Source organism: Cheilinus undulatus, linkage group 14 (assembly GCF_018320785.1).
Source record: "Cheilinus undulatus linkage group 14, ASM1832078v1, whole genome shotgun sequence".
Taxonomy (NCBI): domain Eukaryota; kingdom Metazoa; phylum Chordata; class Actinopteri; order Labriformes; family Labridae; genus Cheilinus; species Cheilinus undulatus.
The window spans coordinates 21,638,036-21,651,585 of record NC_054878.1 but is presented as its reverse complement, the minus strand read 5'-3'; the positions used below and the strand labels follow the sequence as shown (position 1 = coordinate 21,651,585).

Here is a 13,550-nt window from a genome sequence, read left to right as displayed (position 1 = left end):
GAGGCTCATTTAGCTCCGTTATTATGCTGATAGCAGGATTGGGGTTTGTTTGGTTTGACATGACTTGTACATCACTGGGGTGAAACACACCACCACCACCTGCTGGACACTGACATGAATTACAACAGGCTACATGTTCAGAAAGACGTTTGGACAAACAAAAGTTTCCACGATAAGACAACAATTAAGAGTTTAGGAAGTATCACACTACAGACGCCTTTTTTCCCTGTATGAATATGGCCAAGGGTAATTAGTCTGCACTTTACTTCAAGTATGTTTCTTCATTTCCCAGGCTCTCTGCCAGCGTCTACAGCACTCGCCAAAAAATTACTTAATAAGGAAGACAAACTCTCCCTCTAACTCTCCCTAATGTATTTTCTCTTTTTCTCTAGTAAACGCTGTTTTCAACGTCTTACACAGCCGTTAGCTCAAACTGAATATTCTGATGGGACAAAAGCCATTTCATAGCAAGGAGGGGACTTTTGACAGGGATGGTTTAATGGTGCGTTTACAACTACACTGTTTAATCCAGACTCTCAGACTTTCCAGTTTGATCAGAACCTAAATGACATGTAAACCTCGGACCATGATCTGGGCCAAAGACATGTTGGACCGACTGTTTTGATCTGCGGCTTGGAGACTCAGCTGCAAGAATGAGAGACAAGTTACCTGGTGGTGTGGGTGTGGAAACTGTGAGCCCATGCCCACAATAATGGAAAGCTGTCACAAATGGGCCTTCAGGACATTTCTGATCAGAGGATAGCAGCTCACAGACGCCTGCAGTCTGCATCACTCCCCATCCAGAGTTCCCTTTTACAGATCCCCTTCAACTTTCTTGAGATAAATTAGAGAAACCAACTCTGACCAGAAGAGCTGAATGGAAGGTTTATGGCTGTTGCTTTATTCTTTGGAGGGCTGGTAACTGGACAAGCTACAGCAGCATGGCAGGTTTCCTTTATTAAAACATTGTACCAGCTGCTGAAATGGAAAACTTAGCTAAAATGACAAGTTTTTTGTTGGTTTTGCTGACGAAGCCTTCAGACCCAAACAACTGATCAGATACACTGAGGCCGAGAGCCTGTAGCCAAAGCTTGCATTACAAAATAGAGCCAAACGCAAAGGTCTTCTGGGTGAAAGTAAAACGATTCCTCCTTCGCTGTTTGACAGAGCATACAATTGATCCAAATTTGTTTTTGGACCACTTTTACCCCAAACCTACCAAAAAAATCATGTGGTGAAACTGTACCCATCTTCTATGCTGTATAGCCTAGCATCCCTGCCAAAAGACTAACGAGTCTTTGTAAAGGGGCAATACTCACTAAAATCTCTGGAGGCTACTATAGCCACAAAGCCCTATCACAGGAGAAGGAATGACGATGTACTGAATATCAGCATGGCTGTGATTCTTTGGCACAGCTCAGAGTTTGGTGCCTAACTGAATAGAAGAAGTGTATATCTTTTAAATAAACACACTGAAAACAATGCATAACAAAATCCAAGGTATACAATAGATTCAACTTTATCTGTTTTCAGCAGCAGACATTTGTTTTACTGGAGAGCTGCAGACCTTTAAAAGATTACAAATCACAAACAAAACCACAAGGAGCCCAATGACAAGGTTGAATATTTACTCTTTTCATACATCTTCTTCACATATTTTAGTAAAGAACGCAGTTCAGTTAGAAAATTTAAACCATCTTCTCAACAAATCTTGATATGAAGTATAAAGTTAACTTTTTTAGCTAAAAATGTCCCACTGGTAACTACAGGCACCTCGTTTTTATTTATTTTTTCCTTGGTTTTTCAGCTTCACACCAGACACCAGTATATCTGTATTCACACAGCAGAGCAGTGACAACTTTTCACAGATGCACACCAGCCAGGTGACGGAGGATTTCACACTCGAGGAGGCGTGGAGAAATGGCAGACATGTGGAAGCAAGGTGAGCCCACAAGCTGAGCTTGTGCAATTTCAGGACAAGCTTTTTCCATCACTGTCGTTCATTAACACTCATGGGTAAGATAAGGGGCTAGTGTTGATGTGGGCTGTCTGACCTCATCTTCTTAGGTCTCATTTCAACATTATTCATAATCCCCTTCTAAAAAATGATGCTTTGGTGATTAAAAATTGCCCCTGAAAAATGTCTGAAGGATCTTTTTCTGAGGCCTATTGTTGAGATTTTTGGATGAACTCCTGAGCTCTGTCTGACTGATTTGAGGCTTGATCACCTACAGCAGAAACATTACACAAATGCAGATCTTGATTGTCATGTTAACAGTCTTTAGAAGCAGATTGATGATTTGAGAAAACACCCTGCTCATAGGTTTCACCCCATAAACAGCAGAGCTTTAAACAGCGAATGGAGTTTGGATGATTTAAATAAAATTAAACTACAAAAATGACAATTTGTGTTTAAAAAGGTGAATTTTGGGTGGTCACCTCTTCCGAAAACTTTCTGATTTCCCTGCAACATCTTGACTCAAATTTTTATCCAAACAAAAACTACCATATTTAACTTAATTTTCCATATCTATGCATTTTAAATTTACCTGAAAAGCAATAGTAACAGACACATTTGTGACCTACACATTGGTCTCTTGTCGATAAAGTGCCTCTTACAGCCTGTGTTTAGTAACAACTGTATTATTTTCTGACTGTGGGTTGTTGTTATGAGTTAATTGCAATTTCTGACTTATTCAAACTGGGCTGTAACAGGTGTGTAGTTTCAGAAAAGCTCAATAAAAAACACAGCAATACAAAACATGTGAAGCAAATCTAGAAGTCCCATTGAAAGTGTGAGAGAAGAGATAACATTTCAACCTTTTTACATTCATAGATCACCTTTTCTTTTTTAACACAAGGCTGTCTGTCTCTCTCATCCCATCTCTGTCTGTTCTGTCATGGTCATACACAGAGTTTGGCCATACAGTACTCCAGATGCCATGTTGCTGCTCTTACTCCAAAGATGATTGTGAATATTTGCAAGAGTCCTTAAAAATGTCATGTGCTGGCTTGCCAAAAATGGGTAAAATCTGGTACCATAGCCTCTGAGGTTCTGTCTCCACACCTCTGACATGCACTTTGCCGTTGGCCCCACAATCTTTCCGTCAAACTACCTGATACATCAGACTTAGGCTGAGGATGATGGTGGCGTGCGGCCTTCCCAGTACTTCTGATAGGCCGTCTGGAACATGTCCTTACACTGCAGCTTCGCGTTCAGCCGGGAGCAGATGAGGAAAGAGCCACCCATCTTACGGTGTAGTGAGTACGTCTCCTCAGGAGGCGGGGTGAGTCGGTGTTTGAGCATCACTGGGATCAGGTTGTGGATCCTCTCTGTGGTGGACTGGGAGCCGAATTCAAAGGTGTCTGTGGAAGCAAAGGCCTCACCGAGGATCATAACTGCTTCCACATGAGCATTGATCATTGCCTGGGAGCAGAGATGTAGAAACACATGGCATACTGAATATCAGCTTTGTCCTCCTTCACAGTAAAAGAGGTCACTTTAACAATCACATAACTGCACAACAACAGTTTAGATTAATATGAACTTTACATTTGTGTAAAACTAAATTAAACATGCAAGCTTTACAGTCAAAGCATCTCAACCTCAAATTACCCCCAAAGCTGCTTCTCTCCTTCATGGCTACATGTACAACAAAAACTGATGAAAGACGGGTCATACCATTGACTGATATGGATTGTACATGCTAACTCAATGAACAACTTTTCTGACAAAAAGGTCAATTACTCTCAAGAGTCCTGCGCTGAGATGGATATGCAATGTGAAGTAACCTGCAAAAAGGTTCCATATTGGGTAAAGCTCTTATGGTGCTGTTTGACTGTCACTGCCTAGGATGAGTTTCTTGCTTGTGCACAGACAGTACACTGAAGACCCAATTAAAACTTAACTTTAAAAAAAAAATTTGTTTTACACTAACTTTTTGCACACAAAAACTACTCAGACCCATAAACACCTGTACACCTCATCAGCTGTGCAGGTAAGCAGAAACACTGTACTAGCTAATACACAAGAAATACATGGAAGACTCAAGCTAACTTTGTCATTGGAAAATTCAGGACTCTTGTCCCTCTCTACATCCATATAATACACAACTGAAATGTGCCTTCCTATATATCAACTGATGTAGTTATACATGTTCATTAATACAACTGGTAAATCATACCTGAGCTTTTTATAGATGATTTGGATTTAAAAGTTGACTTACAAAATGCATTTTAGAACAGGAAAATTAAAACGTTACTGATTCTGTTGAAGCAGACAATGATATCCTCTCACATCAATTATGTGTGATTTGACTAATGTTTTAATCATTATGTTGGCAGACAGTTTTCTACTAACAACAACAAGCAGAGGACTTTTTACCATCACTAGATCCCAGTTTAGTATGACATAAACCTGGCAACAGCCATGGTGTGGGATGGACAAACAATCAGATAAAGAGAGATTACCTTGGACTCATAGCCAGTGAGAAACTTCATCTCAATGGATTTTTTCAGGACTCCTTCTCTGTCGCCCTCTGCAGCTGAGCGAATGATCTACAACCACAAGTGGTCAGAAATGTTACCACTGCTATCACCTCAAATGTTCCTCTGTATCTCAGAGATATTTTAAAACATCAAGACAATAAATTCAGGTTATGACTTCACATGATGCAAACATTAATCACGTTCAAGCATTTTTTACACAGCCTAAATTCAAGTTAAACCCCAGAGTAAAAAAATAAAGGTATACAACTGTAAAAAGAAAGGATAATAGGAAAATAGGGATATGTTAGCATATACTTGGGCTGTGTTCTGGAAGGTCTGATTCTCTCCTTCAGCCCTTAAAAGCACATATAACCCACTTTCCCTCACAATTCCTGTCTTTCTTCAGCTGCCTTATCATTAAAGGCGAAAAAGCCCCAAAATAACCTCCAAGAAGGACAAGGCTGACTGCTCTCACCTCGATATAGAGGTCTGTGAAACTCTGGTCAAAACCCCTTGTGGCTCCAAAGTCCAACAGCGCCACCTAGAGAGACAACAAATCAAGAGATGAGCTCTTTAGCACTGTCAATGACATAGATCATAGAAGAAATATTTAAAGAAATGTACAGCCAGCAGACAGACTCACCCTGTGTGTCTGTGGATCATAGAAGAAGTTGGACCAGTTTGGATCAGTCTGCATGTACCTGAACTCAAACAGCTCTCTGAGGCATAATACCAGGATGTTATGACAGATCTGAGAACCAAAGACAAATACAAGACATGCTTTTGTAAAATGCTGTAATTCAAGCCATGTTATTTGAATTGGTGCATTTCTTTTTGTCAAGGAAAGCAGACACTTGTGTATGGGGAGGAAAAGGCAAGGCAAAGCTCTGAAAGGTGAACAGGTGGGGAAGAAACAGTTTACTACTCTGCCACTAGCGACATGTGAGCGACATGAGTTAGTTCTCAAACAGATACAAAAGTCCATCTCAACACATTCAATAGTGTTTCCCTCCTAGACAAACAAACTAAAAATTCAGCTATCCATCTTCAACCAGTATGGTCTGTCTGCTGTACCTCATTCTTCAGTTCCTGTGTGAGGCTCTCAGCCTGGTCCAGAGGAAACCCAGAGACCAGCTCTGTGGTCAGGACGTGGCTGCTGCTCAGCTCCTCTATCACCTCTGGGACATAGAAGAACGGGTGGTCCTTTAGAAGCTCCCTGGGTGAGACACATGAATAGACACAAAGACACATTACAAACCAATAAAATATGCTTGTTGTTCTAATTGTGGGTGACATCTTTATTTACTTAGCAGGCAACAGATCTGACTCATCAGGGGGGCTAATAACTTAGACCCCAGTAGTTTTTGGTTTTTGTGAGGTTATTTATGTTTCTGTGTGCAAAGTAAAATAACACTAGTATCTAAAATATAACTAAGATGTTTGGAAAAGCTGTGATAAAAATTCTTTGCTCTGTTTAACAGCACTTGGGAATACTCTAAAAAAGTGAAATTTTATAAGGGGGCTTATAATTATGTCCTAATCTGAAAATCAGCTCTCTTCCCCATTCTGATGCTCTGTTTGAACTTCATTGCCTTGTTTTTGTCTACATGTACAGTGCTTAACAACTTTATTAGACCACGTGTCTCAGAGACCATCCAGCATCATGAAGTGCTTTAACTGATTCTTTCATTTTCAGTGAGCTCTCCACGTTTTACCATTTTGAACAGGAATGAGGAATTTCAAACTGAATTCACTTTTTAGGGCAGCTGTGGCATAAACCTTACTTTGGGTGGTGGTCTAATAAACAGCTAATAAATTTGTTAAGCACTGTACATGCCTAAATGCATTGGTTTCTGCCATGTGTTTGCATCAATGAGCAGCTGAAAAGGTTTACTTAGTAAGTGAACAGTGAGGATAACAGTGAGGATAAAGGAACTGCGATATGAAAAAAAATATGGAAATTTAGACCACATAACTGCAGTGCTTTCAGTAAATATAAGCAATCCTAATATCAATCACACAACCATAGTGTCATTTGGACTTTTAGGGCTACTTTTTATGCAAACAGAAAAAAAAAATCTATCCAACATTGAACACACATTGGTTTTAGCCCTGACAGTGGCTCTGACACCTGCAATGAAAAGTTGAGACAACAGGAAGTGCAAAGGACAGGTGGAGGGAAATGTTTCTTCTCACAACAATTCACTGTGCATGGGCTGCAGGTATAGTTCTGCACCAATAACAAAACATAGGCTTTCAGAGTAGATTTGTCATGAAGAAAGCAACTATTAATTTTGTATTTTGCATCAAGTGACAAAAAGAAGCAGCTTTTCAAGGCATATGCTCGACATCCTGCATCCTGCAATGTGACTTGTGCACTGTTGACAGTACGATTTAAAGGTTAAACAAGGTATTGTTCTACTTAACAAACAGCTCACCTGAACTTCTTTGCACACTGAGCCTCTCTGATGTAATCACACTCTAGTGCCAGCTCTTTTCTCATCACATCTATCAGGTGTTCTGGAAACAGACCTAAAAGAAAACAAAGACATCATCAAACATGAAGGGAATGTCAGACAAGCTTTCACAGGCCAATAAAATCATATCTATAGAGCTAGTTACTATAGAGGCAAAGGGAAGAAAATCAGAGCAGTGTAAAATGTTGCACATGAAAAAAAACATGAAGATAAAGTGAAGTTTTGTGTAACCCAGCCTGTGTTTGTGTATGAATTTCATGGTAGACATGCTCGTGTTTGCATGACAGAGAGTTTCTGAGTGTGTACCTTCAGGCAAGGCATTGCTCATATTCAGCACTGTCATCAAGTTGTTGACATCACTGTTGATACTCTGAGCTACACCGGGGTACTGAAGAGAAAAAAAAAAGGCACAGAGCAAGAAAAATGTAAAAGCATTCATTTTGCATAAAATAAGGGGGGAAACAGAGCATCTTTGCTTACTTTGATGATGCTGTAATGCCTTTATGTCATGTTTGTGAGTAATCACATTACTTATTTTAAATATTTTACTAGTGTATAATGTAACTAATGTTAGGTTTATTTATTACAGACATAGCCTTAAAAATTTGGACAGCATGTACACTATACGGACAAAAGTATGTAGCCACCAGACCATTACATCTACAAGATCTGTAATGCCACTGTATTCAAATACATGTACTTTTAAATGGAATTGCCTCTCCTTCTGCAGCTATAACAGCTTCAACTCTTCTTCAAAGGCTTTACACAAGATTTTGGAGTGTTTGTGTGGTATTTTGTGCCTAGTCATTCTGTAGAGCATTTATAAGGGCAGTCACTGATGTCGGAGGAGAAGACCTGTCTTGCGATCTCCATTCCAGTTTATCTCAAAGGTTCTCGATGGGATTGTGGTCAGTGTTTTGTGCAGTCCAATCAAGTTCTTCCACATTTAACTCATGAAACTATGTCTTTATAGTCCTTGCTTTGTGCACTGGGTCACAGTCATGTTAGAACAGAAAAGGGCCTTCCCCAAACTGTTGCCACAAAGTTTAAAGGATAGAATTGTCCAAAATGTTTGCATGCTAAAGCATTAAGATTCACTGGAGATAAGGAGCCTAGCCCATACCTGAAAACAGTCCAGCGCCAGTGTAATTTACACCACTCCATCTGACACTTGACATTGGACTTGGTGGTGTGAGGCTTAGATGGACTTGCTCAGCCATCAAAACCAACACCATGAAGCTCCTGCTCTATGAAATCAGCAGGGTGTCGGCGATTTTAGCACACCATGCACCTTAGCAGTCGTTGACCCCGCTCTGTGACATGGTCTTCTGCTTCGTGGCCAAGTTGCTATTGTTTCTAAAAGCTTCCACTTTCTAATTCAGCAGGGATGAAATTTCACAGACCTTCTTATTGCACAGGTGGCATCCATCACTGTAGCACTAAAAATCACTAAGCTCTTAAGAATGACACATGTAGTACAACAATATATTATTAATATTCGCAAATGGAGACTGCATGGCTAGGTGTTTAATTTTATACACACCTGTGGCAACAGGTCTGATAGAAACACCTGAAGTAAATAATTAACATGTGTGGCCAAATACTTTTGTCCATATAGTGTATCTTCAATGTTTAAGGCAGAGAGGCAGAAATAGAGGGGACAAACACATGTGAGACGCTATACAGTCAGTGTTTAACTTGATAACATGAGAATGTACGCTGTCAACACACATGTTCACAGTGTACCTGTATTTTCATGGCCACCTCCCTGCCATCCTTCATCCTGGCCAGGTGAACTTGACCAATGGAGGCTGCTGCAAATGGACGCTCCTCAAACGACTCCAACTTATCTCTCCAGTTTGGACCCAGGTCACTGTTTAATGCTTTCTACAGTCGGAAAGAGTTTTGTCAGCTTGGCAAAAACCTTTTAACAATGTCAATATTTAGTAACTGATATGCAGTGGTTTTTTTTAAGCATAAACAAACTTGATAAAAGCTCACATCAAGTGTAACTGTCAGAACATTTTAATAAATAAAGTAAGATAAAGAAAAGTCTCTTACTGTCATCTGTTTGATTGGCATGAAGTCAGCGCTCTGTCTGACACGCTCAAAGATCTTGGCGAGTTGCGGGTTGATGAACGCATCGTCTGAAAAACACAACGCACCAAAACTGTCTAAACTTGATAGAAACAGAAGTCAGTTGGCAGAACAAAAATATCAGTCTGAAGTTGAGAGTAATCACTTTAATCCATGCTAGAATCAAAAATAACACAAAAGAGGGAGTGCCTATGTATTGAATAACAGCACAGTGCAATCAGGACACAAGGCTGTGCTGTTGGTCTGAATATCAGCACTCCTTTAATCATGTTGAGTGTAATATTGTTTTATACAAAAGTTTTAAAAGCAACATTTAACCGTAAACAGTTAGATGCTACATAAAGATAGTATTTTTGTGTAATTAATCATTAATTGGGCTCAACCAACACATAGTAGACAATTTCACTGCATTGTTGCCTGCAAACACAAGCCTGCATTTTTGGTGCTCTATGTACTGTATGTGTCACAGTTGCATTTAAGAGCTGTTTTTTTATGTATGTCGATCTGTACCGCAAAGGCCTTGAAAACAATCCTTCATAATGCAATGCTCGTACATCTATAATGAAATGTATAACATCTGAGGTGGAGATACAAAGAGTTAAAAGTCCCATTGCTGTTAAAATCAACATCTGAGCTCATGTAAGGTCTATTGTCTAATTGGATTACTTGTTTATTACTTGTACTTCCTGTTGTATAATGACCATAAAGCTATCACACACTCTTACAGTTACAAGGATGGTTTTGCTGACAGAGATGATATAAGAATCGTATTTGTAGAAGTTGTTCTAAAAGTCCAGAAATAGTTTCAAACCCCTAAAGACTAAACTATTCTGGGCTGGAACCAAAGAGAACAATAGTTAAACATACAATCATCCTGTCATATCTATGTTCCTGCCCTGACAGCTAAATGTCAGCTGCTGGTAAAGATCACTGAGGTGTTTATTGTCCTGCAGATATACTGTACTCTGCTTATGTTCCAGTGGTCTCAGTTACCTTTAATTCTATAAGACGATAAATCTCCCTCTCTACGGAAATAGTGCTGACATTTGTGTGTGCAGCTATAGAAAACTTCTCCAGCCTTTTAGTCCATGATTTACTGACCTGTCACCAAAATAGAGATAGTGGTGAAGCTGTGCCAGCTCTACAAATAAGCAAACACATGCACATAAGGTCAACCTGCTGTGCAGGAACCTGTTTAGCAAACAACAGACAGCCAAATGTCCTTTTTATCTAACTGCTGATTTTGTGGCTAATAACATTTACACTTCAAAGTTTGTGTAGATTACCCAGGCATGTCCTGCACTCATGATGCGAATGCCAAAGGACAAAGGTCACCAGGCAAGGTCAGGCAGCAGGTTTGATTGTGATAAACAAAAATAACGTGTTTACTGCCATGACTTGACCTGCTGTGACCTCACTGACCAGCTCTGGATTAGGATGTTTGCTGCTGTTGTTTTAATTTCTCTCTTTCTGGTGTATACGTGCAAAATGCAACAACAAAAAAATATTTTTTTCTAAGATAATGCTAGCTCTATGCCAGCTTGCATACATTTTTGCGGCATGTCATTGTCAGTTGTGCAACTGATAAAGCATTCAATAAAATCCCCAGTGTGCTAGTTCACCAGCAGTACATGACTGCAGCATGCTGGCACAGTATTAGTTGATGTAAACTGGACTCCTGGCAGTCACTGCTTAAAAATAAACAGGTTTCTGTGCCAAATCTCCTTGCTAGCAGTTGTCTCGGTTCCAAGTTTTCCTGTGAGGTAAAATTAGACCTTCAAAAATAACTATGAAGAAATATATTCTTAACACAGATGGTGAACTTTGACCTCCACAGCTTATGAAAAGAAACATAAGGATATAGCCACTGCATACACTCTCCTCCAAAATGACTGAAACTGTGAAGCCAATTCTTTTATCTTGCTTTAGACTGAAAACATTTTGGTTTGGCAACAAAAGGTGAATACGAGACAAAAGATCCACATTTCAGCTTTAATTTCCAGGTATTTACATCTGGATCTGATACGTAACTTAGAAGATATTATTTGTATTGAAACACCACATTTTTGCTGAGCAAAAGTACTAGTACAGATAGACGTAAAGTAAATTAAAGTGAGTAAGACTTAATATTTTGTTGCAAATCCGTTGCTTGCAATAACTGCATTAAGCCTGTCCTCCATTGACATCACCACACTTTTGTATTCTTCTTCTCAGCCTACAGCAAGTTTTAAGGCATTAGCCTAACTGTTCCTCTACCAATTTATACTCCATTCTTCTAACTCCTGCTTTGCATTTTTCTTACTTCAGTGCTATGTCTCATTCGTCTTCTTTTATCCCTACCTATTCTCTCCAGACCCAAAGCTTCTTTTCATTTGATGGATGTATGCATGTACATTTCAGAGTCACACACCTTGAATGCTGAGCATCTGTCCCAGTTTTAATGCAGCTCCTCTGACTTTACACAAAGTTCTGACAATGCGTTCAGCGTTGGCTTCAGACAGGAAGGGGCTGGAGTCCAGAACACCTTTCTTGTTATCACCTGCAAAATCACAAAACATAAGGAATTATGGTTATATGCACAAATACTTTGTATACCCTTGTTTATAAAAGTGCTATATAAATAGTTATTATTATTATAAATAGTTATAGCTTCAATGGGAAACGTTTGAGAAAAGGCAGAGGCTTTGAAAAAAACTCAGAGAGTGATTGGATGAATGTTCTGTCTGTCACATCTCTATGGGCCAATCAGAGCAACAAAACATGTGACATAGCTCCTATTGAGCTGCGTGTACGCAGCTACTGAGGAATAACACGAAACATAGCGACTATAGACATGTAAGTCCTCGACTTTTGTCATTTTTGAAAAGAAAACAACTCACTGCTGTTCTCGTTCTTCTTTTAACGAAGAAATGTTGTCAAGTTCTGATAAAACTGGTGCTTTAGTGGCATCCATGCTAATCTCTCCCTCCATTACTGCACCAGCTCTTGCTGCGGCTTGTTAAAGTCACGACTCTGCTGCGCCTGAAAGTACTGCCCCTTGTTGCTGATTGGTCCTGTTACTTTCTAACTGGGCCCAAACGGTTCAGATGGGAGCTTTGCAAGATAGATTCGCCAGTGAAAAACAAGGAAACGGGTGTATCCAACTGCTTTGCAAGGTTAATACAGTCTTACAAGTGACTATATATGATAGATACTTGTAATTAAAGCTCAGTGTTTCAGCTGAGGTGCATCCACCTTGGGATTTCAAAAAAATTCCTTTAGAAAGTCATGGAAGGGCTGCTTTAACAGATTTTCTTAAGCTATATTGTCATGACCTTCCAAGTTAGATCTTCTATGAGCTACCTGATGGGGAAATAGCAAAATCTGGCTACCAGCTGCTAGTACTAGAGCTAGCATTGATGTAAAAAGTGGATGCTAACTATTAAGCTCTGCAGTGATAAAAATTGGCACCATATACTTGCCTCAACGTCAGTCAACAGAAAAACTGAGGATCAACCTGTAGAGGGCAGTAGCTATGCATATTTCTAACATTTAATGTAGAATTCAAATACTTTTCACATAAATGTTGAAACTTGGACTCAAACAATGCTATGAAATATCCATAAAAAGCTGGTTTCTACAGTAAAAAGTGGTTATAAGGTTTAGTCACTGTTCAAGTTTCATCTTCATGTTGCAGTAACAATGTAAACTTTTGTGTTTTAAGCTCTTGGCATTGATAAAAATCTTAATCACTGTTTTAATCATCAGTTTTGTGTCTGTGCCCCAGCACACGTGTGTTTTTATGTCAGTAGGTCATCAGGTGGAGCATCTCAGAGACTGGAGCTGCCCTCAGAGGCTTTAATAGAGATTTACTCTACCCACACACACACTTACAAGTGTGTTAAGAGCGTCCCTGCTGGGATTAACTCACATACATAAACAGACCCACAAATGCCACAGATGTATAGCTGCATGCCGTTTCAGATTAGCTCGTTTTGAGATTACAGGACTCACTGTGCAGAGCAGGAATGTCATTTTACAAGGAAGGGAGGCAGCTTAATTTTCCTCTGTTGTCAAACAAAAAGAGTGTGGCATGTAATAACATGCATGAAGGCTGGGTACTGACACTGATGTCAGCTTTCAATAAGGGTTTACTTAACAGGAACACGATTGCAAAATCCCTGTTTGATTTTACCATGAACCAAAGACAAACAGTAACAAACAAAGCTGCCCTACATGAACAAAACAATCAGTGAGTTCTTTATTAGATGATTAATACCCTGTTTTTTGCACAAATACAAAATGATTTTAGTAAATTAGTTGTTAGTATGGGATACCTTCCACACCATTGTGTCTGATGGTCTTCTTGGCAACTTCAGCAAGAGCTCCAATACTCAAACCCACGGCTAGACCTGGTGGAAACAAGCAGAAACACAAAAATACTCATCAGTACAGTCCTAAAGCACCGCAGTTCTGCACAATATTAGCATAAAATAATCATAGCAACAG

The 13,550-nt window shown here is 39.5% G+C and overlaps 1 protein-coding gene across 4 annotated transcripts in view; it reads right to left on the bottom strand.

Moving 5' to 3' along the window:
• coq8aa (coenzyme Q8A, genome duplicate a) overlaps window positions 1-13,550 on the bottom strand; it is a 50,554-nt gene that overhangs the window by 18,476 nt on the left and 18,528 nt on the right. For 2 of the 4 annotated variants that reach the window (XM_041805025.1, XM_041805027.1), the window contains 11 exons: window positions 13,379-13,453; window positions 11,473-11,601; window positions 9,027-9,112; window positions 8,712-8,852; window positions 7,272-7,353; window positions 6,927-7,020; window positions 5,563-5,704; window positions 5,132-5,239; window positions 4,964-5,029; window positions 4,471-4,557; window positions 1,615-3,427 (listed from right to left, as the gene is read on the bottom strand). In XM_041805025.1, the coding sequence (XP_041660959.1) occupies window positions 3,131-3,427; window positions 4,471-4,557; window positions 4,964-5,029; window positions 5,132-5,239; window positions 5,563-5,704; window positions 6,927-7,020; window positions 7,272-7,353; window positions 8,712-8,852; window positions 9,027-9,112; window positions 11,473-11,601; window positions 13,379-13,453 (1,307 nt within the window). In that variant the 3' untranslated portion in view covers window positions 1,615-3,130. Of the gene's footprint in view, window positions 1-1,614; window positions 3,428-4,470; window positions 4,558-4,963; window positions 5,030-5,131; window positions 5,240-5,562; window positions 5,705-6,926; window positions 7,021-7,271; window positions 7,354-8,711; window positions 8,853-9,026; window positions 9,113-11,472; window positions 11,602-13,378; window positions 13,454-13,550 lie in introns of those variants that run through there. The other 2 variants (XM_041805026.1, XM_041805028.1) reach the window with 2 other exon arrangements.